The following is a 26,696-nucleotide window of genomic DNA, read 5'->3' on the forward strand; positions in this document are numbered from 1 at the left end:
GTGACTTCTTTCCATGAAATAAACTTTGACTGGGCGTGATAAGCAAAGGAGTGCAGTCAGCATCCTGATGTTTATTTTCATTACATTTACAGAGTTTATAATGTGTTGTCTGAATTTGCAAATCATTGAGAACCAAGATGGAGCAAAAATGTATCATTGACGTTCAGTTGTTATGGAATCATTATCACACTAAAATGTCCTCAGCTGTATCTTCAGACTTATATCAAATAAAACAGTGGGAGCAGATTCAATGTCAACATTCAAAACAGAACTGGATACGTGCATGAGAAATGTGAATGTAGCTAGCATGGTTAGTAAGTTTGCAGATGACACTAAAACTGGTGAAGTGGATAATGAAGAAGGTTACCTCCGAGTACTACAGGACCTTGATCTGATGGGCCAATGGGCTAAGGAGTGGCAGCTGGAGTTTAATTTATATAAATGTCAGGTGCTACATTTTGGAAAGGCAAATCAGGGCAGGACGTATACACTTAATGGAAAGGTCCCAGGGAGTGTTGCTGCACAAAGAGACCTTGGAGTGCAGGTTCATAGCTCCTTGAAGGTGGAGTCACAGGTAGACAGGATAGTGAAGGAAGTGTTTGGTATGCTTGCCTTTATTGGTCAGTGCACTTCACTATCCTGTCTACCTGTGACTCCACCTTCAAGGAATTGACCAATAGGAAGAGACTGAACTAAATAGGCTGGGGTTATTTTCCCTGGAGCATCGGAGGCTGAGGAGTGACTTTATAAAGGTTTATAAAATGATGAGAGGCATGGAGAGGGTGAATAGCCCAGATCTTTACCATGGGCTGGGAGAGTCCAGAACTAGAGGAGAAAGATTTAAAAGGGATCTAAGGGGCAACTTTCACACAGGCAGTGGAGTGTGTGTGGAATGAGCTGCCAGAGAAAGTGGTGGAGGCTGGTACAATTATAACATTTAAAAGACATCTGAATGGGTATATGAATAGAAAGGCTTTAAAGGGATATGGGCCAAATGCTAGCAAATGCGACTAGCTCAGATTTGGATGTCTGGTCAGCATGGATGAGTTGGATTGAAGGATCTGTTTCCATGCTCTACAGCTCTATGACTCTATGACTACAAGGATGACATACAGCCGAAGCAAGGTTCAAAGTAATATTTCCTCAACTCTGCCCAAACACACCTGAATGAAACATTTGCAGGACTATGGGGTAAAGTGCAAGTGAGTGGGGACAATTGGACAGAACTTTAAACAAGAAATCAAAGGGTCAAATTTCATCTTCACTGCTACAGGTTTCTACCTTCAGCTGAAAGAATCAGAAATGGTTTTCCAGGCATCTACAAATTAAGTTATCATGCAACATTTCTCCATAACCTTGATGGCTGAGGTTCAGCACTCAATGTATGAATAACAAGCAGTCGAAAATCACAAATTCTATTTTCATTGACAAATCTGAATTTTGCTTTACATATATTTTTATTTAGTGTCCTCCAATCTAGGACAGTCATTGGAAATGGGGAGTGCAAATGTCAATATCTCACACAAAATCTATAACCATGCGTTGTCTTAAAGTCTGCGGTCATAATCTCTTTGGAAATAGATTGAGGGTAATCTAACTAAGTTTCAAACATCTGCTTTTTGCAACTCTTTGTATGAGTAGCATTTTGAAAAATAGTCCATTGTTAGTGGCAACCTCAAAGATCCAATAATTGTTATCAACTCCTGTTTACGGAACATAAGAGCAAATCTTTAGTTCAAATGAAAATAAATTGGGTTCCCTTGGAAGATCTCATGAGGTGTGGAAGATTAAAAATATGGGCATTTCTTAAATCTTAGGAGGAAAGAGGCTTTTTTTTAAAAGAGACCTGGCAAGCACTGCACATAAGGAAGGTCAGATCATTAAGCAAGTCAATTTTAAGGAATGCACAGTGAAGAAAAGAAGATCAAGAGGAATAGACATTTTTGAAGGGAATTTTAGAGTTTAGGGCTTAGGTTAAAGCATGCCCAGCTGGAATTGGAGGAATGCAGATACTTCAAAAGATGTAAAGAAGCTGTAGGAATTCATAAACAGGGATAGTTGCAGCCATTATGGGATTTGACTATAAATGTACAAGTGTAGTATTTCAGTGCTGGACTATTAGATTATTTCATGGCTGGTTGAAAACAGACATTTTGATGTTTTTCAGTTCACATGAGATCTGATGTTAAATTACTTTCAAAAACCAAAGGTAATAATTTGTGTGAAAATAAAGTCCCTGAAAGCAATAATGGAATAAGGAATGGTATTCATTCTCCCTGATGTGGCAGCGTGAGTTCACATTACCTATCTTGTTTGTGGCATCAGCACATGATGAGTGAAACCAGCTTTCAGTTCTACTGAACAGGGAGCTTTCTGAAACAGGATGACAGCTAAATTGAAGGGCTGAAGGAATGGAAAGTTGCTCATGTTGTTTCTTGTTCATTCACAGATGTGGGCATCATTAGCTAGGCCAGCATTTATCGCCATCCCTAATTTCCCAGAGGGCAAAGAAAGGTCAACCATATTGTTGAGTGTCTGGAATCACATGTAGGCAAAACTAGGCAAAGAAGGCAATTTACTTCCTAAAGGACATTAATAAACGACTTTGGTTTTTCTGACAATCAACAATGGTTTCATGGATGTAGACTTAGTTCCATATTTTTAGTGAATTCAAATTCCATCATGCCATTTCCATTATCTGGGTTTCTGAATTAGTAGTTTAACAATAATACCACTACTTATTGTAATAAAGTGATTGAAAAGCTTAAGTAAACCCTGTGACCATGATAATGGAATCACTGAGAGAGATTGAAAACTCCAGTGGATTGTCTTGGCTCGCTATTGTATATAATGTAGTCCGCATTATGTATCTTTTGATATGTTATCATTTCATGTTAGTATGGAACGTAGAGATCAAAAGTTGGAATTGATATATGAGTTTTAGGTAGACCACTCTATTATAATTACATACTGGAATTGTGAATTACAGTAGCTGAATTCTTATCGTGAATTGTGAACTTAATGGTAAGAAATGATATAGTCATACAGGAAAGACGCTTTGTAATTTAGTCTGAATATTCATATTGCATTCAGTAAGGTTTAACCTAGTTTGGTGGGGGGTGGGAACTGGAGCTACGGATCTGAGGATGGTGTAGATAGTGAACAGTCAGATACAGTGTGCAGAGAATCAGTGAGGAATGACAGATAGTTGATTTGCCATAAATTGCAGTCGGTGTGATGAAGTGTGTCCATTTTAATGCAAGAATTATCAGGAATAAGGATGATGAACTTCGAGCATGGATCAGTACTTGGAGCCATGATGTTGTGGCCATTGCAGAGACTTGGATATCTCAGGGGCAGGAATGGTTGTTGGATGTTCCAGAGTTTAGATGTTTCAAAAGGAATGGGGAGGGAGATAAGAGGAGGGGGAGTAGTATTGCTAATCAGGGATAGTATCACAGCTACAGAAAAGGAGGTCATCCAGGAGGGTTGTCAACAGAATCAGTATGGGTGAACGTCAGAAACAGGAAAGGAGCAGTCATTTTATTGGGAGATTTCTGCAGAGCGCCCCCTCGCCCCCCCACCAAACTAGCAACAGAGACAGGAGGAGAAGATCGGGAGGCAGATTTTGGAAAGGTGCAGAAGTAACAGGGTTGTTGTCATGGGTGACTTTAATTTCCCTAATATTGATTAGAACCTCCTTAATTCAAATAGTTTGGATGGAACATTTTTTGTCAGGTGTATCCAGGAAGGATTCCTGACTCAGTATGTAGGAAGACCAACTGAAGGGGAGGTCATATTGGATTTGGTGCTTAGCAACAAACTTGGCCAGGTGTCAAATCTCTCAATGGGAGAGAATTTCAGTGATAGTGATTACATCTCCCTGGCCTTTACTATAGTTATGGAGAGGGAAAGGAAAATATGGGAAAGTATTTAATTGGGAGAGGAGCAATTACAATGCTAATAGGCAGGTACTGGGGTGCCTAAATTGGAAACAGATGTTCTCAGGGAAATGCACAACAGAAATGTGGTGATTGTTTGAGAAGCAATTACTGATAATGCTGGATAGATTTGTCCCACTGAGGCAAGGATGGGATGGTAAGGTGAAGAAACCTTCAGTGACAAAGGATGTGGAACATCTACCTACATGGACACTGTCCTATCCCTCCTAGTCCAGGAACTCTGCACATACATTCGACACACCACCCACGCCCTCCACCTTCTCCAAGACTTCCGTTTCCCCAGCCCCCGACGCCTCGTCTTCAATATGGATATCCAATCCCTCTACATCTCCATCCGCCATGACTAGGGCCTCCAAGCCCTCCGTTTCTTCCTCTCCCGACGTCCCCAACAGTACCCTTCCACTGACACTCTCATTCATTTGGCCGAACTGGTCCTCACCCTTAACAATTTCTCCTTTGAAGCCTCCCACTTCTTCCAGCCCCAGTTATGCCTGTCTCTTTGTTGGCTATGTAGAACAGTCCATCTTCTGTAATTACACTGGCACCACTCCCCACCTCTTCCTCCGCTATATTGATGACTGCATTGGTGCCACCTCGTGCTCCCGCGAGGAGGCTGAGCAATTCATCAACTTCACCAACACATTCCACCCTGACCTTAAATTTAGCTGGACCATCTCTGACACCTCCCTCCCCTTCCTGGACCTCTCCATCTCCAATAATGACGACCGACTTGACACTGACATTTTTTACAAACCCACAGACACCCACAACTACCTGGATTACACATCTTCCCACCCTATCTATTGCAAAAATGCCATCCCATATTCCCACTTCCTCTGCCACCGCCGTATCTGTTCCCAGGAGGATCAGTTCCACTGCAGAACACACCAGATGGCCTCCTTCTTTAGAGACCACAATTTCCCTGCCCACGTGGTTAAAGATGCCCTCCAACTCATCTCATCCACATCCCGCACCTCTGCTCTCAGACCCCACCCCTCCAACCCTAACAAGGACAAACCCCCTCCTCCCCCCTCTCCCGGTGCTCACCTTCCACCCTACCAACCTTCGCATAAACCAAATCATCCGCCAACATTTCCGTCATCTCCAAACGGACCCCACCACCAGGGATATATTTCCCTCCCCACTCCTTTCCGCCTTCTGCAAAGACTGTACCCTCCGTGACTACCTGGTCAAGTCCACGCCTCCCAACAACCTACCTTCCCTGTCACCGCAGGAATTGCAAAACCTGCACCCACACCTCCTCCCTCATCTCCATCCAAGGCCCTAAAGGAGCCTTTCACATCCATCAAAGTTTTACCTGCACATCTACCAATATCATTTATTGTATCCATTTCTCTTGATGCAGTCTCCTCTACATTGGGGAGACTGGACGCTTCCTAGCAGAGCACTTTAGGGAACACCTCTGGAACACCTGCACCAATCAACCACATCACCCTGTGGCCCAAAATTTCAACTCCCCCTCCCACTCAGCCGAGGACATGGAGGTCTTGGGCCTCCTTCACCGCTGCTCCCTCACCGCTCGATACCTGGAGGAAGAACGCCTCATCTTCCACCTTGGAACACTTCAAGCCCAGGGCATCAATGTGGACTTCACCAGTTTCCTCATTTCCCCTTCCCTCACCTCACCCCAGTTCCAAACTTCCAGCTCAGCACTGTCCCCAAGACCTGTCCTACTGGCCTATCTTCTTTTCCACCTATCCACTCCACCCTCCTCTCTGACCTATCACCTTCATCCCACCCCCATCCACCTATTGTACTCTATGCTACTTTCTCCTCACCCCCATCCTCCTCTCATTTATCTCTCCACCCTTCAGGCACTCTGCTTGTATTCCTGATGAAGAGCTTTTGCCCGAACCGTTGATTTTTCCTGCTCCTTGGATGCTGCCTGAAATGCTGTGCTTTTCCAGCACCACTCTACTCCAGAATATGGAACATCTAGTCAAGAGAAAGAAGGAAGCTTACTTAAGGTTGAGTAGGCAAGGATCAGACAGAGCTTTAGAGGGTTACAAGGTAGCCAGGAAGGAACTGAAGAATGGATTTAGGAGAGCTCGAAGAATGCATGAAAAAGTTTTAGTGGGTAGGATTAAGAAAAACCCCAAAGCATTCTACACATGTGAGGAATGAGAGGATGGCCAGAGTGAGGGTAGGCCCAATCAGGAACAGTGGAGGGACCTTGTGCCTGGAGTCAGAGGAAGTGGGGGAAGTCCTAAATGAATACTTTGCTTCACTATTCACTACTGAGAGGGACCTTGATGTTTGTGAGGACAGTATGAAACAGGCGAATATGCTGTTAAGAAGGAGGATGTGCTGAAACTTTTGAAAAACATAAGTATAGTTAAGTCCCCTGGGTCAGACAGGATATACCCTAGGGTGGTATAGGAAGCAAGGGAAGAGATTGCTATGCCTTTGACAATGATCCATGCATCCTTACTATCCACTGGAGTAGTGCCAGATGATTGGACAGTGGCAAATGTTATTCCCTTGTTCAAGAAAGGGAATTGGGATAATACTGGGAATTAGAGACCATTCAGTCTAATGTCTGTGGTGGGCAAATTATTGCAGAGGGTTCTGATAGACAGGATTTGTGATTACTTGAAAAACTATAGTTTGATTAGAGATAGGAGAAAGTGAGGACTGCAGATGCTGGAGATCAGAGCTGAAAATGTGTTGCTGGAAAAGCGCAGCAGGTCAGGCAGCATCCAAGAAGCAGGAGAATTGATGTTTCGGGCATGAGCCCTTCTTCAGGATTAGAGATAGTCAGCATGACTTTGTGAGTGACAGGTCATGCCTCACAAGCCTTATTGAATTCTTTGAGCATGTGACAAAACACATTGATGAAGGTAGAGCAATGGATGTGGTGGATTTTAGCACGGCGTTTGACAAAGTTCCCCAGCATAGGCTCATTCAGAAAGTAAGGAGGGATGACAAACAGGGAAATTTGGCTGTCTGGATACAGAATTGGCTGGCCCATAGAAGTCAGAAGGTGGTAGTAGATGGAAAGTATTCAGCCTGGAGCTCAGCGACCAGTGGTGTTCCACAGGGATCTGTTCTGGGACCTCTGTTCTTTGTGTTTTTTATAAATGACTTGGATGAGGAAATGGAAGTGTGAGTTAATAACTTTGCCAATGGCACGGATTTTGATGGAGTGGTGAATAGTGTGGAGGACTGTTGTAGGTTGCAATGGGACATTGACAGGATGTAGAACTGGGCTGATAAGTGGTCGACAGAGTTCAACCTTGAAAAGTGTGAAGTGATTCATTTTGGAATGTCGAATTTGAATGCAGAATACAGGGTTAAAGGCAGGATTCTTGGCAGTGTGGAGGACCAGAGGGATCTTGGGGTCCATATCCATAGATTCCCCCAAAGTTGCCATCCAAGTTGTCAAGAAGGTATATGGTGTGTTGGCTTTCATTAGCAGGGGTATTGAATTTAAGAGCTGTGAGGCTATGCTGTAGGTCACTGGAGACCTGGTTAGACCACACTTGGAATATTGGGTTCAGTTCTGGTTGCCTTATTATAAGAAGGATGTGGAAGCTTTAGAGAGGGTGCAGAAGAGATTTACCAGGATGCTGCCTGGACTGGAGGGCATGTCTTATAGAGAAAGGTTGAGGGAGCTAGAGCTTTTCTCATTGAAGCAAAGAAGGTTGAGACCTGACTTAATAGAAGTGTACAAACGATGAGAGGCTTAGATAGAGTGAATAATCAGAGACTTTTTCCCAGGGTAGAAATGGCTATCACAAGGGGACATAATTTTAAGGTGGATTGAGGAAGGTTTAGTGGAGATAGGTTCTTCACACAGACAATGGTGGGTGGATGGAATGCACTGCCAGCAGTAGTAGTAGAGTCAGATATATTTGGGACATTTAAGCGATTCATGGATAGGCACATGGAAGTTAATACAATGAAGGGTGTGTAGGTTAGGCTGATCTTAGAATAGGATAAAAGGTCAGCATAACATCAAGGGCTGAAGGGCCTGTACTGTGCTGTACTGTTCTATGTTCTATAGAGCATAAGCTTATTAAAGACGGGGTCTTGATTCTGTAGTCGTTACAACTTATATCTTTGTTTAAAGTGATAAAACAATGTAGAACAGTAAAACAGTCCAAAACTTGATAACTTGCATAAATTTCAGGGAACAATGAGTTGAAGGTTTAGGAACTTGAGAGTCATCCATGAGTGATCTGAGTACTCAACTAGTAATGTAGGATAAGGAGACTTTAGAAAGAACTAAAAACATAAAACAACTTATCATCTTCATTTTTTTCATGAGCCTCTAATATTTGATTCGTAATTTTGGACAATTACAAGGGAAGTAAGAATGATGGTTATTTTCCCTATGTACAACTTACCTGGTTTGTCAGATGACTAGTCAGGTCATCCGAATATGGATCATATTTGTTGCATGCCAATTTGACGTAACCATGGCGAAAGAAGATCATATGAGGTGAGGTGCTGGCAATCAGGAAGTAGGAGCGGACATCAAACTTTCGACCTTCCAGAAGCAGAGGTTTGTGTAGGTACCTGTTTAGGTAAAAGTACAGGCATTTTAGCATTTCTTTGAAGAAAGTTTTGGGAGCTTCAGATTGTTGTATCACTTCCACTGCTGGTCCAGTGCTGGTCTTCTCATCTCTCCATACATAGGCTAATTTTCTGCGTGTTTCACACTGGAATCTCACACTGGAAGCAAACCATAGGAAATCGCAGGTACGATTTCCCATGACTTTAGATGCAAAAATACTTCTGAGAGAGCCCACAATAACTCAGTGTGCAATTCCTTATGGGAATGCAGCTTCAAAGATTTTCTTTTCTCCTGTTCTCTTTACACCCACAAATGTGTCTCAAGATTCAACACAAAATACAGTACAATGAAACCCATTTACTTTTGATTCTTCAAGGGGAAGTGTATCTATTATTGGCTGGACAGTGACATTTTAAATGTCCTCTTTACACTTATACTTGGGTACCAACATATACAGGAGAAAGTGAGGACTGCAGATGCTGGAGCTCTGCAGAGTCAAAATGCGTGGTGCTGGAAAAGCACAGCAGGTCAGACAGCATCCCGAGGAACAGGAGAGTTGGCGTTTTGAGCATAAGTCCTTCATCAGGCAGACCATTGTGTATGGTGAATGTTTATTGAACTTGCCATGACAAACATGGCTTGGATCTCAAATATAAGTGGGATACTGAGGATACAGGAAATATGAAATACATACAAAAGGTGCTGGTATGGCAGCATCTGTGGAGAGAAAAACATTTTGAATCCAATCATTCTTCTTTGGAATGGGGTGTGAGGGGAGGTGGTAGGATGCTGGAAAGTCATGATATTTATGTTGTTAACAGAGGGGGATGAGGAGTAGATGATGTGGGTACCCACAGCAAAAGACAAAGTGTGTTCCAAAGAAAAAATATAGCATTCAGTTTATTGGGGAAAATACCTGAGTTGTGTTCCTTCGAGCAGAAAAGATGAAGAGGAGATTTGATAGAGGTCTTCAAAATTATGGAATGGCTTTGGTAAGGTAAGTTTGGAGAAACTGTTTACAGTGGAATGGGGTTGCGTCAACAGAGAACATGTATTTAAGGTGATAGCAAAAACCACTCGCAACATAAGAAAACCCCACTTTTAATGTAACAAGTTGCCATGGTTTGGAATGTACTGCCTAAAGAATTGGTGGAAACAATTTTCAAGTAAAAAGTGAGGTCTGCAGATGCTGGAGATCAGAGCTGAAAATGTGTTGCTGGTTAAAGCGCAGCAGGTCAGGCAGCATCCAAGGAACAGGAAATTCGACGTTTCGGGCATAAGCCCTTCATCAGGAAACAATTTTCAAAACAATTACTTGAAGGGAACAGTTATTGGGCAATGGGTAAAGAGCAGATAACTTGGTCAAACAGCTTGAATCGGCAGGATGGGCTGATCTACTTAACGACAACATTATATGGTTCTATGGTTTCAAATTAGTGACAGAAATTAGAACAAATAGCTACCTTTTCAGATCCAGTATCCTCATTAGTATTCCAGGTCTGGTCCAGTAAAATTAAAAAAAGGGAAGACTTATAAGTGTGGCTCAGTGGTTAGCACTGCTGCCTCACAGCACCAGGGACCCAGGTTCAATTCCAAATTCAGGTGACTGTCTATGTGGTGTTTACATATTCTCCCTGTGTCTGTATGGGGTTCCTTCAGGTGCTCCAGTTTCCTCTTATCGTCCAAAGATGTACAAGTTAGATGGTTTGGCCATGCTATCGTTTCCAGGGATGTGCAGGCTATGAGAAATGTAAGGTTACTGGGGCAGGGGACTGGGTCTGGGAGGAATGCTGTTCAGAGGGTCAGTGTGGATTCAATGAGCTGAATGGCCTACTTCCACACTGTAGGGATTCTATGATTTATGCAGTACTTTATATATAATCTTAGGATGTTCCAAAGTGTTTTACTTTCAGTTTGCAGTCAATGTGATAATGCAGGAAAGACAGCTGTCATTTGTGATGTTGGTGCAGGGATAAATATTGGCCAAAGTATACTGGTCCAAACTCCCCTGCTCTTCTTCAAAAGATGTTTTATGTCCAGCTGAGAGGGCAGATGGGACCTTGATTCAACATTTCATGCAACAGATGGCATTTCTGACAGTGCAGCATTTCTTCAGTGTTACACTGTAGAGTCAGCACCTATTTTTGTGCTCAAATTTATGGAACTGAACTTGTCCACATCTATTGATCTCAAAGGGGAAGAGCATTGCGCACTAAGCTGGGGCTGATATCTATATTCCTATGGCACAAATCTGAAAGAGCACATCCACAGAAACAGAAGAATGACACTATTCCAACAGCTGCTGTAATTACTGCTTTTTATGATTCCTTTTCCATTCAATCTGGATGCATATATTACAATCCACTTTATTTTGAGAAAGCTCTTAATTACCGTTGCACTATTCTGTTGCTGGGTAAACCATAATAATACATTTTACTTGAAGTATTCTTCTCTATGCTTTCTAGTTTTGCACGGAAGTCCAGGAAGTCTTCCTGGCATTTTAGGAGAAATATTCCTTTGCCCAAGTTTGATCCAGCAGGTTTTGAAATCCAAATTGGTACATCTGTGCAGAAAGAAACACAGGAAAGGAAAAAAACTTAAATATCATGGCTGGGTTATGAACATTTTTGACAAATGAGAACTGAAAACCAAAATAATGCGAAACAATGAACATGATGATTAGCTCCAGCAATATAGTTATTAGCTGATAAATTATTCCCAACAATTGGCAAAAGCTGGATACTTCTCCTCTTTCTACATAATCCGACTAGAAGCTGAATAGACAGATTCTTCTGTGTTGTTCCAATGCTATGAGGATTAACAGCAATTGTAAGGCAGTTCCACAGCAAATCCCAATGCAGGAGAAGGTGCAGATTATATTGCAAGAGTTTGTAGTACTATGAGTTGTAAAACAGTGGATTGGAATTCAGGAGTTGGAATGGGGTGAGTTGAAATGGAGTGGGTCAGAATGAAGTGAGTTGGAGTGGGGTGAATTGGGATGGGGTGGGTCAGAATGGGTTGGGTTAGAATGGAGTGACTTGGAATGGGGTGGGTCCGAATGCAGCTTGTCAGAATGCAGCAAGTTGGGATGCAACATATTGGAATGCGAGGCAGCATTTGAGGTACAGAGAATACCCATGTGACATGTGGTCATAAATGAGGCAGATAAAGAAAAGTGATGAAACATGGATCAAAAATCTCCATAAAATAGTCTACTGGTATAGTATAATACAGGACATGCTGGTGGCAACATGGGAGGAAAGTTTCACGCAGGAAAAGAGAAGCTTCACAGGAAATAGAAAAACCAGGGTAGGTCTTAACTCATTGCATAAGTTTAGTTTCAGATTGTAGTAGTGTCACCACCTCTCCCAGGGATTACTAAATGGTAAAACCTCACATGAACAATATGTTTGGACAAATGCAAGAAAACAATGTGTGATTTGAGGGAGGGGAGGAGAATCATAGGCAAAGATCTAGAGTTCAAGTTGGAAATGTTGAAAAAGGTGGAATATACTGTATATTAATGTTCATCAGAACATTAACAGGGTTCAAAGTTTTAAGCTTTGTTGAGAAATTACATAGGTTGGCTAGATAGAAGAGACACAGAGATCTAGGTCCCCTGGTGGATGGGTTTATTACAAGGGGAAACCTACTTAAATTCAGAGTCAGACCATTCAGGAGTAAAATTTTGAAACATTTCTGCACACAAAAGATGGGAGGATTCCACAACTTGCCAACAAAATGCAGCTGCTCACTAAATTAACAGTTTTAAATCTGAAATCTACAAATATACTGACCAAGCACATCACATGATACAGAACTATGGCAGGTGTTTGAAGTTTGGATCCAGATTACTCATGGGTTGTACCTATAACTACATAAAACACATTGCATTGTTCCAGGAAGGTAGCTCACCAGCACCTTCTCAAGGATAGTTTGGGATGGGCAGTAAATGTAGGCCCAGCCAGCGATACCTACATTCCATGAGCAAATAAAGAGAAAAGTCACAATCATATTGAATGGCTGAATAGGCTCAAGTGGTTGAATGGCTGACTTCTGTTTGTGTCCCCTAGTGGATTGTTCCAGGAAGGAATATTTGCAAGAAGTAAAACAGAAAATCAGAACTCCAATCATTTAATGATCCCAAACCAATAATACAGAATAAAAATGAAAGTTGAAGCTTACCCTACTGGATTTTAGATATGGGGGGAGGGAAAATGATTTTCTGAATTATTGGCAAGATAAAATACCTTCCATAATTTGAAAGAATGCTAGGCGTTCACTTTTCACATCCATGCGATATGTTTCAGGATAAAACTCCTCCATTTTCAAAACTCTAGGGTTAAATAAAGAACTTGCGTTTACATATCATTTTTTACATCCTCAAAATATCCCAAAACTCTTTACTATGATTGAGGGGTTAATGTGATGGAGATATTCAAACTTATGAGGCATTTTTACATATTATAGAATAGACACAGAGAGACAGCTTCCAGTGACAGAAGGGTTGTTATCAAAAGAAACAGATTTAAGGTAATTGACAAAAAAAGATTCTTGGGGAGAAACTTATTCATTGAAGAATTCTTATGTTCTGGAGTGCATTACCTGAAAATATGTTATATCCACATTCATTAGGAACTTCTAAAGAGAGTCAGTTATTGTTGAAAAGGGAACAATTGCAGGAACAAGAATGAATGGAACTAATTGGGTAGGTCAATTTAGATAGCTGGTGCACGCTAACTTTAATTCTTGGAAAAACATGTCATTTCTGTAAAAATGAGGAAAGGGGTTAACAATAGAAAGAAATCTGGGAAATGGAAGGAAATGTAGGGTCAGAAAGGGGAGAGATGATTGAAGCATCAGGGTTGAGGGTGGGATTAGGAAGTAGGGAAGAATTAGGGGTGACATATTTTCACCCTCAACTCAGCAGAATGAAGCAATCTTCAAATTCGGTGGGTCACGTTTAGGTACATCAGGAGTCCAATGCTTGAATCTGAAATAACCAGTTTTGTGTCATGTATAATCCAACGTGAGTAATATTGTTCATGTGCCTATCTTAACTCGTATTTAAATGGACCACAGACCAGTGAAAAACATGTTCTGTTCTGCTTTAGCATTTCATTGACTGTAAGTGAATCACCTCAAATTAATTACTTCAAAGACTTCCTGGTGAAATAGTTTAGTACAACTGCACAGAAGCACCTGTTCTCACAAGCAAACTCCATTTAAATGGACAAAGAATAGATGTTTTTTAATTTAAAGTATCAAAGTGAAATTTTAATTATCAGTTGATTGGCTCATGTCGTATTTCAGCAGCAGAAAATCTTCACCATTCTGCATTGAGCAGTCAGTATTTGGGTCATGTTGGATAAATGACAGAAACTCTGAACTCCAGCTTAATGACTCCAGGATGTGTTTCACCAGGAATTGCCTCAGTCTATTCCATGACCAGCCTGTCAAACCTAGAGATGTACATATTGTTTTAAAAAGTACCTGTTTAAACTATTTAAATAATATTTATATTACCATATGTTAACAGGTGTATTTGCTAAAATTAAAGTGCCAATACATTTCTTTCAGCTCTCTCGTGTAAATTATGCTCACAGCAACATCTGAAGCAACATCTTCCATAATATTATCAAATATTACTAATGCCTTTCCAAAGACAGTACATTTTCTGCGACATTTTGTCTGTTGTAATCTGTTTTAAACTTTAACTTCAATACATTAATGGCAAGACCAACACATAACAATTAATTGTTTACCCACTCACTATTTTACATCCTGACTCTAATCTGGATAGAGTCTTAAGAGAAATCCCAGCTCGACAAAGGGTTATTGTACTCAATCAGGAGAACGCATGGAAAAAAACTCAGTATTTGCATTCCCATATTGCAGGCTATTCGATGATTTATTCGTGTATTATGTTTTGGGATTCAGTTAAGTTTCATAACATTTCTGAGACAAAATAAATCCACAGTTTTCAGGCATTGACTAAATAGGGAGTACATTTTGGCAGTTTAGCAGTTTGGAGGGGTTTTACTATTCCCAACTTATTTAAAAGTATTACATCAAGATGTTTTGTCTCCTGGATCCTACAGACAAAATTGTCAGAGATGATTGCTATAGGTTTTTGTCATCTCATCTCAGATAACTGAGCAATTAATTATATCAAATGGAAAAGACAATCTGATTCACATGGGCATAGTATAATGTGTCAGAGGATAGTGAAAACCTTAATGTGTCAGAAGGCAATGTAGAACTTGAGGAAGAGGTTTGCTGGGTAGCTGTTTAGGTGACAAAATTTGCAAGGAAATATCAATAATGCTGCATGTTTGCATCCTGGGGCCAGAATGAATAGGGAAAAGAAATCCAGCCACAATCAAGTTTTAAACATAGGATAATGAAATATAATCCTTAGTCAAGAACTTTATAAGGACAATGTCCATTTTTCCTCACATCTTTACAAAGGCTTTTGAATTTTGACATTGAAAGTAGTTGCTATTTTGGAAGAAACGTGGGAGATTGGTCATGAAGATAAGAGTTAATGGCAATTCAGGACAATTTGGATCGATTGTATCCAAGACTGGCATTGTTACCTGAGGCAGAAGCTGGTTTTGTGACTGGACACCTGTGTCCACAATGTATTTCTGTCTGTGGTGTACATTAGTATTCTAGACAAGAATGTAGGAGGTTTGAACAGTAAGTTCATAGATAACATGATGGGGAGAGCTTTAGACTAGAGGACAATATGAATGGAGTCGAGAGTGTGGTGCTGGAAAAGCACAGTCAGTCAGGCAGCGTCCGAGGAGCAGGAGAATTGACATTTCAGGCAAAAGCCCTTCATCATTTCTGATGAAGGGCTTTTGCCTGAAACAACAATTCTCCTACTGCTCAGATGCTGTCTGACTGACTGTGCTTTTCCAGCACCACACTCTTGACTCTGATCTCCAGCATCTGCAGTCCTCACTTTCTCCTAGACAATATAAATGGGCTGATCAGATGGGCAAATAGTGACAAACAGAATTTAATCCTGAAATATGAGGAGGAATAACAAGGGAGTAACACAATGAATGATAGGAGCCCATGTAGTACAAAGGAGTAACAAGAAGATGGATTACTGGGCTAATGGTAGGCTACTTGGTAGTGTGGATGAGCAGAGGGATCTTGGTGTCCATGTACACAGATCTCTGAAAGTTGCCACCCAGGTAAATAGTGCTGTGAGGAAGGCATATGGTGTACTGGGCTTTATTGGTAGAGGAATTGAGTTCCGGAGTCCTGAGGTCATGTTGCAGTTGTATAAGACTCTGGTGCGGCCTCATCTGGAGTATTGTGTGCAGTTTTGGTCGCCATACTATAGGAAGGATGTGGAGGCATTGGAACGAGTGCAGAGGAGGTTTACCAGGATGTTGCCTGGAATGGTAGGAAAATCTTATGAGGAAAGGCTGAGGCACTTGGGGCTGTTCTCATTGGAGAAGAGAAGGTTTAGGGGAGATTTGATAGAGGTGTATAAGATGACTAGGGGTTTAGATAGGGTCGACACTGAGAACCTTTTTACCGCTAATGGAGTCAGGTGTTACTAGGGGACACAGCTTTAAATTAAGGGGTGGTAGGTATAGGACAGATGTTAGGGGTAGATTCTTTACACAGCGGGTTGTGAGTTCATGGAATGCCCTGCCAGTAGCAGTGGTGAACTCTCCTTCTTTATGGTCATTTAAGCGGGCATTGGATAGGCATTTGGAAGTTATTGGGCTAGTGTAGGTTAGGTAGGATTCGGTCGGCGCAACATCGAGGGCCGAAGGGCCTGTACTGCGCTGTATCTTTCTATGTTCTATGTTCTATGAATTTGGGGGACCCTATTGTAATGTCTATAGATTCTTGAAGACAGCTGGACAGATTGATAAGGTGGTGAAGAAGGAATATGAGATGCTTTTCTTTATTCATTGAGGCAATGAATACAAGAATGGAAGGTTATAATTGAGCTGTATATAACATTATATAAGCCATACTTGGAGCAACTGTGCCATTCTGGTTGTCACACGGAGGAAAGATATTGCACCTTCCACCTTGGGATCCTCCAACCACATGGCAGCAAAGTCGACTTTACCAGTTTCCTCATCTCCCCTACACCCCCCCCCCCCCCACCACCCCCCCCCGCCCCCCCCCCCCACCTCATCCCAGGTCCAACCCTCCAATTTGGCACCACCCTCTTGACCTGTCCTACCTGTCCATCTTCCTTCGCACATATCCACTCCACCCTCCTCTCTGATCTATCATCATCACTCCACCTGCGTCTATCTATCACATTCCCAGCTACTCCATCCCCCCTCCCCCATCCCCCACCTCCCCTCCCCCACCCCCCAGCCCCACCTTCCTATTTATCTCTCAGCCCCCTTCTCCCACTGCCCCCTATATTCTGGATGAAGGGCTTATGCCCGAAACATCAATTCTCCTGCTCCTCGGATGCTGCCTGACCTGTTGTGCTTTTCCAGCGCTACGCTTTTCGACTCTGATCTGCAATCCTCATCTTTCTCTCTGTCTCTGTGGAGAATATATGATTGCACTAGAGAGGGTGCAGAGGAAATTATCTGGGTTGGAGTATTTCAGGTGTGAAGGAAGACTAGATAGGCTGAGATCATTTCCCTTAGAGCAGAGAAGTCTGAGGGAAGGTGTGACTGATGCTACCAAAAGTATGAGATATATAGGTTGGGCAGAGAGCAAGAAACATTCCCTTTAACAGAGAAGTTAATAAGCAGGGGGCATAGATGTAATCTGGGGGGCAGGAGGTTTAGAAGGAATTTAAGGATTTTTTTTCACCAAAAAGATGGGGGTTATCTGTAACTCATTGCCTGAAAGAATGGAAGAAACAGAAAACCACATAACATTTTGAAACAATTTAAATGTAGACTTGAAAAGCCAAAGCATTCAAAGCTACTAGCTATGCACCAGAAAATGGGATTAGAGTAGATCAGTACTTGACAGGCTTCACAATGAGTTGAAGGGCCTCGTTCTGTGCTATAAAACTACAAAAATGATTCTATTTCTAAAACTCCAAGCATATAATTCCCTTACCTGGGATAAATAATTTTTGTACGTTTAGTTGCTAATTGATCATAAGTCTTCAGGGAAGTACAAAGGCCAACCTTTGTGGTCAGGAGTTTATCATTCGGGATTTGGTTTAATAGCTGTTTACCTGTAGGAATGACAGAAATAAAAGCCTGACACATTAGATAAGCTTATTGACAATACACATCGCACAGCTTGGGGAAATGATGAATGCTTAAAAGCCTTAAAATTCTACGGATTTCTTAATGCCCTGTTACATCCACTATATTGGCATCTCCAATGTATCAAATTCTTTTACTGTTCTGTGTATGCACTAAATATTAGCCTCTTTACATTGTGTGCTCTAGTCATGTTTATACATCAGAGACTGAGATATAAAAAAAGGAGCTAAACTTTGTTGCGTGCTCAGAAAAGGAAGACCTGTACACTTTTGTACTTTCTGAAATGTACATCCAATCTCAGTGTGACTTTGTCTATGATTTATGTCCTTTCATACATGGTCTGGGCTAACAGTAGCTTTTTTCAAGCTATGATGGAGTTCCTGAGTAGTACAGATGCAGAGGTGGGTTGGTTAGAAAATCTGCCTTAATTCTCCATCAAAACAGCCCAGTTGCCAACATCATTTCACAGTCCCTTAAATCCTACTCACTGACTATTACCTATCCCCAGACAACCCCTGATCCTTCAAGTGAATCATGACACCAAAACCCCTGACCCTGCCATCAATCCCCTATGCTTGCTCCACTAATTATATTGTAAAGTAATCTGCTCCACTGCAACAAAAAAAATACACCTTTGAATTTGTTATAAACTCTTAAACAAAAAGCAAACAATATCAAAGGCATATTCTGAAATGGCAGATTCTTAAACACTTCAATTGTTTTGGAACAATAAAACTGCACTGAAGTCATTATAAGCTTTTGAAACCCAGCCAAGCATTCATAGTGGCTCCAACTACCAAAGCAAAAACTTCTAGCTCCATTGAAACCAGGGAACTGAACAGAATAGTGTGCTGTTTGCATTTCAAAGCACAATGCCTGGCAATTAGTAGAGAGAAATAGATGCAGGGTTTTTTTTTAAAGAAATTTTTCGAAAGTGGAACTTTTCTTAACAGCTCTAATTGTTAGAAAGAACTTTAGAAAAAAAATCTTAACAATTAGAGCTGTCATTTTAAATTACAGCAAAAAAAAAGGCTGATAGGATAATACTCTTTATATTTTTAATGCAATCTAAAGCTTTCTTCAGTCAGTTCTGAGGAAGGGTCACTGGACCCAAAATGTTAACTGATTTCTCTCCACGGATTCTGCCAGACCTGTTGAGCTTTTCCAGCAACTTCTCTTTATATGTTTGTGAAACTTTCTTGAATGGAAAAGTATGTGACAACACTTACATACTGGTGGTCAATGTAAAGATCAACCTATTATTCGGTATCAAAATATTTTACACTTACATTTCAGAACATTCCAAACCCTTCAGCAGGCTTTCCCCAGGCCGTGATCTCTCTGAGGAGGCGCATCTTTTTGGAGGGTTTCCATAAACCACACCAGCTCAGAAAAATGGTGTGGAAGGAATTGGAATATTCTTGTGGCCCTCACAACAGGGACCCTGACCTCAGGAAGACATGAGTATGTTATGCACTCAAGGTCTTCCCAACCCACACAAAAAAAATCACAAGAAAATGATGGGAGGCTGTGAAGGCAGAGGAAAATTCTTCCTCCAGCAAAAAGAAAACTAAGTTCAAAGTGTCATGACCTAATTCACATCTCCATTTGGAGACAAACATGCACCCTACTATGGAAAAAAAATCAAATTGACAATGGCAATCTGGATGAGGAATTCATAGAATGCTTTTGAGATAGTTTCTTAGATCGGCACACTCTGAAATCAACCAGACATTGTACAATGTGACATGATTAATTAATAATCTCAGATTCCCTCACTGCTCTCACTGCTAGTCTGCAGCAGTCACAATATGACTGAAACGGAGAACAGTGGGTCTAAGACTACTTTTTTAAAAGAAATCAACTTGTGGGCATGAAAGCCAAGCAAGCTGAAATGAATCAGAAACTAGGATACAGATAGATCAGTAAAGAAGTAGTGGCATACATTTAAAGGGATATTTCAGGATACTCAGAATAACCATATTCCTATTTGAAAGAAAAATTGAGAGGATGCACCATCTCTGGTTAATGAAAGAAGTTAAAGAAAGCACCCATCATAAGGGGAAAAAAACACAAATAATTCTGCAAAGGTGAGTGACAGGAGAAAGTGAGGACTGCAGATGCTGGACACCAGAGTTGAAAAGTGTGGTGCCGGAAAAGTGCAGCTGGCCAGGCAGCATCCGAGGAGCAGGAGAATCAACGTTTCGGGCATAAGCCCTTCTTCAGGTGAGTGATAGGTCAGATGATAGGACAGAATATAGAGAATGGCAGAAATTGATTAAAAGATTGATCAAGAGAACATGAGAAGAGAGCCAAAAATTTAAAATGCAGGTACTTTATAAAGAGAAAGTTCATCCTCCAGAAAGTGAGAATGGGGAGTTGAGTGTTAGATAACAAGAAAATGGCAAATTAAATGAGCAAATATTTTGATTCTGTCTTCACTATAATGGATACAAAAATCTTTCTGGTTCTAGTTATAAATCAAGATGTGGAAAGGAGATAGGAACTTGGTGAAATTACAGTCACTAGAGTTAAACACTAATGCTCCTCTACTAGGGGAGATGAAATGCAGACTGCACAACTGCTTTGAAGAACACCTATGTTCTGTCCCCAGAAATGATCTGGAGCTTCCTGTTGCCTGCCAATTGTGTTCCCTAGCCAACATCTCTGTCTGGTTTGCTGTAGTGTTCCAGTGAAGCTCAGTGCAAACTGAAAGAACATCATCTCATTTTCCACTTGGGGACCCTGCAGTCTTCAGGACTCAATAGCGAGTTCAATAATATGCTACAATGTGGAGGTGCTAGGGTTGGACTGGGGTTGGACAAAGTCAGAAGTCACATGACACACGTTAGAGTCCAAGGGTTTCTTTTGAAATCACAAGCTTTCGGAGCACTGCTCCTTCATTGGGTGAAGCCACAATCACTAAGGAAGTAATACTAAACAACCTGATGGATCTGCAGACCCAGTCCCCAGGTCCAGTTAGACTTCCATCTCAGGATCTTAAAAGTAGTGACTAATGAGTTAGTTGATACATTGGTCTTAAATATCCAAAATTTGCTAGATTCTGGAGATATCCCACAAAATTGGAAAGTAGCATGTATAATTCCTGTCTTTGAGGAGGAAGGGAGGCAGAAAACAGGAAATTATAATCTGCTCAGCTTGCCATTTGTCGTGGGAAGATGATAGAATTACTCATTAAGTTGTTTATAGTTAACAATTTCAAAAACAAACCTCAAAGTATTCATGAGGAATTGGGTTGGTTTCGTGAAAGCACGATTTAACCAAATTATTGGAGTTTTTTGATGAAGTAACCTGCATTATGGATAAAGGGGAGTCTTTGGACATGCTGTATTTGGATTTCTAAAGGGCATGTGACACGGTGTTGCATAAAAGTTTAATGTTCAAACCAGGAGCTCATGGTGTGCTGCGTAACAAATTAGTATGGCTGTTAGAAAACAGAGTATACGTAGAATGTGATGAGTGGAGTCCTGCTGGGTTTTACAATTTATACCATTTACTTAGACAAGGGGAGTGAAGGTATAGTGGCTAAATTTGGGGATGATACAAAGTTAGGTAGGGAAGTATGTTGTGAAAAGATCATATGTAAGATGGAGACAGATATAGATGGGTTGAATAAGTGGACAAAAATCTGACAGATAGAGTATAATGTGGGAAAATGTAAAGTCATTCACTTTAACAAGATGAATAAAGAAGTATTACATAAATTGAGAACAATTACAGAATTCTGAGAGGCAGAGGAATGTAGGCCTTCTTATACATGGATTCAGGAAAAGTTAGTATTCAGGTATAGCAAGTAATTAAGAAGGCTAATGTAAGCTATCCCTATGACAGGATTTGAACATAAATGTAAGAATTTTATGCTTCAGCTGTATAGGGTATTTGTAAGACCACAGCTAAAATACTGTGAGCAGTTTTGATCTCCTTGTTTAAAGAATGCAAATGCAATGGAGGTGGTTCAGAGGAGGTCTTTACTAGAATGATTAGAATGGGTGTCATGTGAGAAAAGGGAGGAAAGATTGGGCTTATTCCCATCATAGTTTAGAAGAGGGAGTGTGACTTGATTAAAGTTTATGCGATCCTGAAAAGTCTTGAGAAGGATGGTGGGTTTGGAAAGAATGTCTCCTCTCGTGGCTGAGTCCAGAACTAGGGGAGATTTTTGAAAAATTAAGGGTCACTTTTTTTAGGGCTGAGATGAGGAGAATTTCTTTTCTCTGAGAGGATTGTTAAACTTTGGAACTCTCTTCTTTCAAAGATAGTGGATGCAGGACACACTGGATTGGATATTAGGAAAACATGTTACTGAAAAGGACACTTTTTGTAAAGCAGTCCAATACAAAAAATATTATATCAGTACAGCATAAAAAGAAGGAGGTGTCATTGCAATACAGCAGTTTCAGAAAGTAAAAAATTCTCTTCCAACAAAAGTGAAAAAAAATCAAAGGTATAAAATAGTATATGCAGAAAGAGAACATTAAGACATGTGATTGTAAGTCTATTATGTTACACTTATGACAGCTTCCATATTAAGTTATTCAGGTAGTCCTTTACCTTCTTGAAAGCATTGAAAGTTGTTCGGTGTATTAATTTCACACCATTTTAATAAGTAGTCAGCTCTGTCATTGTCATACATTCGCTTCCAACCCCTGTTCTCACAAAAGCTGATAACTCTGTATAGAAAAGAAACAATTTGACATCTCAAAGTCCTGGAGTTGAAATTGAACAAACCACACAATAAAGTGTTAAATATTTTGCTGCAGTTGGCCCCCTGCTTTCCTAGACAGAATTTTCACAGGAGCTTGTCATTACAGCTCTCTGGCTGAATTCCATCTGGATTGCTCTTCGTCCGCTATCAAAATATCATTCATCAGCCGCAGGAGACCTGTTTGGACCTGAACAGGGTTTCCACTGCAATGTTATGGTTGAATAGCAGCAGTTTAGAGGATATTTCCATTTGGACATTTTGGGTTTCCTCCCCTTCACTCCCTCCAGGTTGCACTGGACTACATCTGTGCCAGTGATTTGAAAACAATGCCCAAGGTCACTTGAAGTGCACCCTCATTTGCCCCTTTGGTTTTTAGTGGAATTACATCGCTATGCATTCCTCCAAATCTTGTTACTCCAAACAGAGGAAGAGAGGCAAACATTTAGTAACTGTGTGCGAAAGCAATTCAGGTCCCATAGAACCACATCAAATTAAAGCTTTGTATATCTTTCTGATATTTATTTAGCAATGAAGTATATAAATAAAAATATAAACCAACTAAAATTACATTGATTAACCATATTATTGCAGTAGCACAGTCAAGGAAGGACATTCCAAGCAGCATTGTATAATAACTTACAATGAAACTCTACTTTTATACATACAGGTCAGTTCCATTTGTCCCTGAGACATAGAAGATGGGCCTGAAATTTTTGTAGTCATCCACCTTCTTGGGTTTGTTAGGCCTGGGGCTCACATCACCTCTTGCTTTGAGATGACAGATACTGTTACGAGACCTTGCATTTTCCAGTTTGCATTGTGAGGCATCAATGCCTACGGTGTAAGGATAAGGAAATTTAGGAGGAAATAGAGAAATGAAGCATTATGAGAAGCATAAAACTGAGAATTTTCAAACATCAAAATCAGCATCATCCATATATTTTCTTCATTCCACACCCACCAATAGCAACTTGACACAACGTAACTGATGCTATCAATCTCCACATTGTGACAATGCCCTCTGGGGTTCAATAGCATTATCAGCATTGCATGCCCCATTATCAACATCCATGGAGTTACCATTGACCAGAAACTGCACTGGACCAGCAGTATAAGTATTATGGCTACATGAGCAGGACAGAGGCTAGGAAATCTGCAATGAGTAACACACCTTCTGTCTCCACCATGACTGTCCACCACCTACAAGGCACAACTCAGGGATGTGATGGAATACTCCCCATTTGCTGGGTGAGCTTGACCGGTGCTCCATCCAACACATTAAATATTCACTCCCTTCATCACCACTGCACAGTGATAAAAGTGTGTACCATCTATTTCGATGCATGGCAGTAAACGACCAAATGCTCCTTCACCAGAACCTTTCAAAATCCCAACCTCTATCATTCGGAGGGACAAGCGTGGCAGATACATGGGCACACCACCAGCAGCAAACGCACCTCCAATTCACACACCTTCTTGACTTGGATCTATCACCATTCCTTCACTGTTGCTGGGTTGGAATACTGGAATTTCCTTCCTACAGCACTGGGCATGTGCTTACATCCCAAGGTCTGCAGTAGTTCCAGAGGCAGGTCTCCTTTTCTAGGGTGATTTATGATGGAAAATAAATACTGGCCTTGCCAGGGATAAATAGATCCCATGAACAATTTTTTTAAAAAAGGAAAAGCAATAGAGAAACAATTAGACTGGCTCATCGACAAAGGAGAATACATTCTAAGGAAAGACGTATAAACCTCATGCCCAATGCAGGTTGATCAGTCTGATTATTAAATGATATTTAGAAAATATACTCAAAGTTATCATTATCATGGTGTATTTGAGCTTTGTCTATAGAGTAGTTCCTGACTCTGCTCGAAGGTGAATAATTCCAACTTTTCAGATTCTTCACAATATTGAAGTCCCTTATCTGTGGTATAATTTTGGTAAGTTTTCTCTGCATAGTTCTAACATTCCTCCCTGAAGCATGGTGCCAGAACTGGACATAACGTGACAGCTGAATTATTATTTGTAAATTTAGAAAGACTTTTGCCCAGCTTATTTTGTAAGTACACTTTCTAAACAACTTTATTAATTCATCTTGCCATCTTCAAAAATGTGAATGTGGGTCACACATCAGACTAATATTAATAATATCAATAAAGATGTCCAGATCAGAGTTGGCAGCAGCTGCCTCTGCATTATTGTGATGATTTCCACAATCTACAGTCTGATTAATATCAAAAAACAATGATTCACATCTCAATAGCATCTTCAAAGTGGCGAAAAGTTCCAAGGTGCTTTATAAGGGGACGGATTTGGTCAGGGTGGGGTGCTTTGTAGGATTTACACTGAGCAGAAACGAGGAAAGGAAAGCCAAGGAAGCTGCCTCCTTTGCTGCTCTTTTGTGGTGTCATTATTTTAACAATCCCTTCAAACCATCACATAAGTTACTTGGTCGCCAACTCTATCTCCTGCAGATGAATTGTGAGGCACGAAAGACTGAATCCTTCTACCTAAAAGATGTAGGAAATGGACACAATAAAGTCCCTTCAGCCTGCTCTGCTAATCAATACAATCATGGCAAATATTCCACTTCAATGCTATGTTCCCAGCCAATCCCTGTGTCCTTTGATTCATTTCATACATGTAATCTGTTGACCTTTGTTGGAATATATTCAATAATGGCATGACAACAGCCATGCGGGCTAAATGATTTCAAAGTTTAATGAACTTCAAGGTGAAGAAATTTCTCCTTGTCTCATTCTGAAATGATCAACTCATTATTCTAAGTCTATGGCCAAATGTTTACATCTCCCCACTGTTGGGTTTGGAAGGATTGCCTTCAGCCTGAGGTCCTACCAGACCTAGCCTTTACACAATTTTATGGTGGGTTGGTTGAGGGCTAGGTCTCTCTACCTGCCTTTACCCTCAAGTGCCAGTTAATTGCTATTTAAGAGCTATTTTGCTCCTCCACTTCCAGTCTGGCTTTCCAGTATGACCAGATGAGTTGAAGATGGGAGGATGGAGGTGAGAAGCCTGAATGTGACCTTGTTCCGGCCTCAGCCGGGAAAGGAGCTGAAGAGTCACTATCAGCAGCCTTCTTTCAAATTCAAGAATGCAACACACTGCGTTCCCCTCCTCCTCAAGGTCTTGGTCCTGAAGGTGCTCTCTACCCATTGGTCCTCTCCACCAACGTCATCCACTGTGTACCTGCTCAGGCCTCACCTCCCCTGTGTGCCCTGAGACCTCCACACTCCACATGGTCTTGGACTCCCAGGACTTAACTCTAGTGGGGTTTTGCTTGTAACTCCAGGATCTGTCCACTGCAACATCAGGTGTTACTGGGTCTAGTACACTTCTGCCCAATCAGTATGGTGGCAGGACTTTCTCCTGAGTGAAGGGTAAAAATCCCACATTTAGTCACTTCATGCTCATTACACTTCTGCTTTCTCTTTCCAGACAAAAAGAGTCCCAGCCTGTCCACAACTGGTGAGTAAAATTTGTATATATTTCAAACCAACCTCATAAATTTTCATGGTCTGTGTATTATTTTTATAACATGGATAGCAGAACCATACACAAGTTATGGTCTAATCAAAGTTTGGTCCAAGTCTAATACAAATTCCCAACTTTTCAATTCTATCCTTTCAGGAATAAAACCTTTAGCTTGGATTATTGTTTTCTCATGGTTTTGTTAACGGATGGTCACTATTTTGTGTACCTACATTGACAGATCCTTTGCTACCTCTGACCCATTTAAATCAATGTTTTCCAGATAATGCAGGACTTTCCTTTTCTTATTTAAAGTCATAGTTCACACTTAATTATATTGACAATAATTTGCCAATTACATTACCATTGTGAGTTTATTAATGTCTTTCCACAACGTGTTGCAGCTGTCCCTAGTACTGTTTTTTTTTCCCACAATTCAGTGTTGTCCTGAAATTTACTACTTGTGACTTTGCTTTTAAAATCTAAATCATTTAGAGCGTTCATGAACAGCAGTGATTCTTCTGGATCCAATTTTGAGGACTCTCTGAACAGGTCCCTGCAATCTGCTTTCTAGATGGCTCATTAGCCATCCTGTTATGTGTCCCTGACTCACCATACTCTAAACTGAAAATGTATTGCTGGAAAAGCGCAGCAGGTCAGGCAGCATCCAAGGAGCAGGAGAATTGACGTTTCGGGCATAAGCTCTTCTTCAGGAATGAGGAAAGTGTGTCCAGCAGGCTAAGATAAAAGGA

General features: G+C 40.9%; 1 protein-coding gene across 1 annotated transcript in view; it reads right to left on the reverse strand.

Annotated features, from left to right (window-relative positions):
• The window catches only part of LOC132833589 (protein polyglycylase TTLL10-like), a 53,314-nt gene that overhangs the window by 14,688 nt on the left and 11,930 nt on the right, over positions 1-26,696 (reverse strand). Inside the window, exons 2-7 of the mRNA XM_060851957.1 lie at positions 23,118-23,286; positions 22,299-22,417; positions 17,575-17,695; positions 12,753-12,838; positions 10,894-11,065; positions 8,333-8,504 (exon numbers count right to left, since the gene is read on the reverse strand). Of these exons, the coding sequence (XP_060707940.1) occupies positions 8,333-8,504; positions 10,894-11,065; positions 12,753-12,838; positions 17,575-17,695; positions 22,299-22,417; positions 23,118-23,286 (839 nt within the window). The remainder of the gene's footprint in view (positions 1-8,332; positions 8,505-10,893; positions 11,066-12,752; positions 12,839-17,574; positions 17,696-22,298; positions 22,418-23,117; positions 23,287-26,696) is intronic.

Source organism: Hemiscyllium ocellatum, chromosome 37 (genome assembly GCF_020745735.1).
Source record: "Hemiscyllium ocellatum isolate sHemOce1 chromosome 37, sHemOce1.pat.X.cur, whole genome shotgun sequence".
NCBI classification, from domain to species: Eukaryota; Metazoa; Chordata; class Chondrichthyes; order Orectolobiformes; family Hemiscylliidae; genus Hemiscyllium; species Hemiscyllium ocellatum.